At 36.8% G+C, this 1,266-nt stretch overlaps 1 protein-coding gene across 1 annotated transcript; it reads left to right on the top strand.

Moving 5' to 3' along the window:
* Nucleotides 1-369: 369 nt before the first annotated feature.
* On the top strand, nucleotides 370-912 carry LOC132181560 (dirigent protein 2-like). The gene has a single exon (XM_059594811.1). The coding sequence runs from the start codon at nucleotides 370-372 to the stop codon at nucleotides 910-912; it is 543 nt and encodes a 180-aa protein (XP_059450794.1).
* The last annotated feature ends 354 nt before the right edge of the window (nucleotides 913-1,266 follow it).

Raw genomic sequence — 1,266 nt, 5'->3', positions numbered from 1 at the left:
AATTTTACTACTATTTGTACATATTTTTTCTATGTTCGAGAATATATGTCACATTACATGATTTAATTATATTCACAATGTACAATGGATATGCACAAAAACTAGTAAACAAAGCAAGAAATGCTTGAATCCTATCGCATTTCCATGATTTCCTTAATATATAAGAGAGCAAGATAACAAAATATAGAATCATGATAACTAGAAAACAAGGTCCCTAATCCCCTCTTCTAGTTTCGAGCTCCAGCCACATATGAATGAAAAAACATCTCCCTCACCTAATATTTATAAATAGAGATTATAACACTAACTCAGAAATACAAACTAGTCAAAAAGTCATTTCTATATAGCTAGCTTATTCACAATCAACCCATGGCACAAAATTTTCTACCAAAAAGACTCCCCAATTTATTCTTGGTGTTGGCTCTAGCCACGGCCATATATTCAGCAAAAGCTACCAACCTTAAAGAAACCAATCTATCTTTGTACTTCCCAGACATCTTGGCCCCCGGCGCCACCAGTTCCACGGTCATCCCGGTTGCCGGTGTTGCCAGCAAGGCTCAAACATTCACCCAATTCGGAATCGTGTTTGTCACCGATGACTTTATCACTGAAAGCGCAGATCCAAATCCACTGGAAGTTGGCCGTGCACAATACATGTACATGACAGCGGGGTTGGACAGGCTGAATTCACATGTGATGATATCAATTGTGTTCACAAATAAGGAATACAGTGGAAGCACCTTGGAAATACAAGGAGTTAGCAAGCAATTTGAGGTTGTTAGAGAGGTTTCAGTGGTGGCTGGGACAGGGAAATTCCGGTTTGCTAGGGGCTATGCTACATTTGAGACATATTCCTACCATGTTGCTACTCACGCTGTTATTCGGTGCAACGTGACAGTGCAGCATTACTAGTGAAAAATATTGATGGGGCCCAAATTTTGAATATCGCAAATTTACCTTATAATGTAAGCAAGTGGAAAAGTTGTGTGTGTGTGTGTTTTATTTATTTATTTTTAATTATGAATAAAAATGCATTAATCAAAACTCAAGTTTACAGTAGGATACAGACTTTTCTTAGGGTCCCAAAGAAAACCCATTAGGTTGCACAATATATACAACCAAACATCTCATAAAATAGAGAACTGCTATAATCACCAAAAGTGCAGATCTAATAGCAAATAGCTAATTTTTTAAAAAAATTGTATGAGAGAAGGAGAAGAGACTGAAATTTAGACTTTCTCCTCTAAGTAACTAGAAATAAGCTAC

Source organism: Corylus avellana, chromosome ca5, assembly GCF_901000735.1.
Source record: "Corylus avellana chromosome ca5, CavTom2PMs-1.0".
Lineage (NCBI taxonomy): Eukaryota > Viridiplantae > Streptophyta > Magnoliopsida > Fagales > Betulaceae > Corylus > Corylus avellana.
Note: the sequence above shows the minus strand (reverse complement) of the source record. Positions and strands in the feature narration are given on the sequence as shown.

What these genes read in the sequence shown, in the direction of transcription:
- LOC132181560 (XM_059594811.1), top strand. Translation starts at nt 370, where the DNA reads ATGGCACAAAATTTTCTACCAAAAAGACTCCCCAATTTATTCTTGGTG.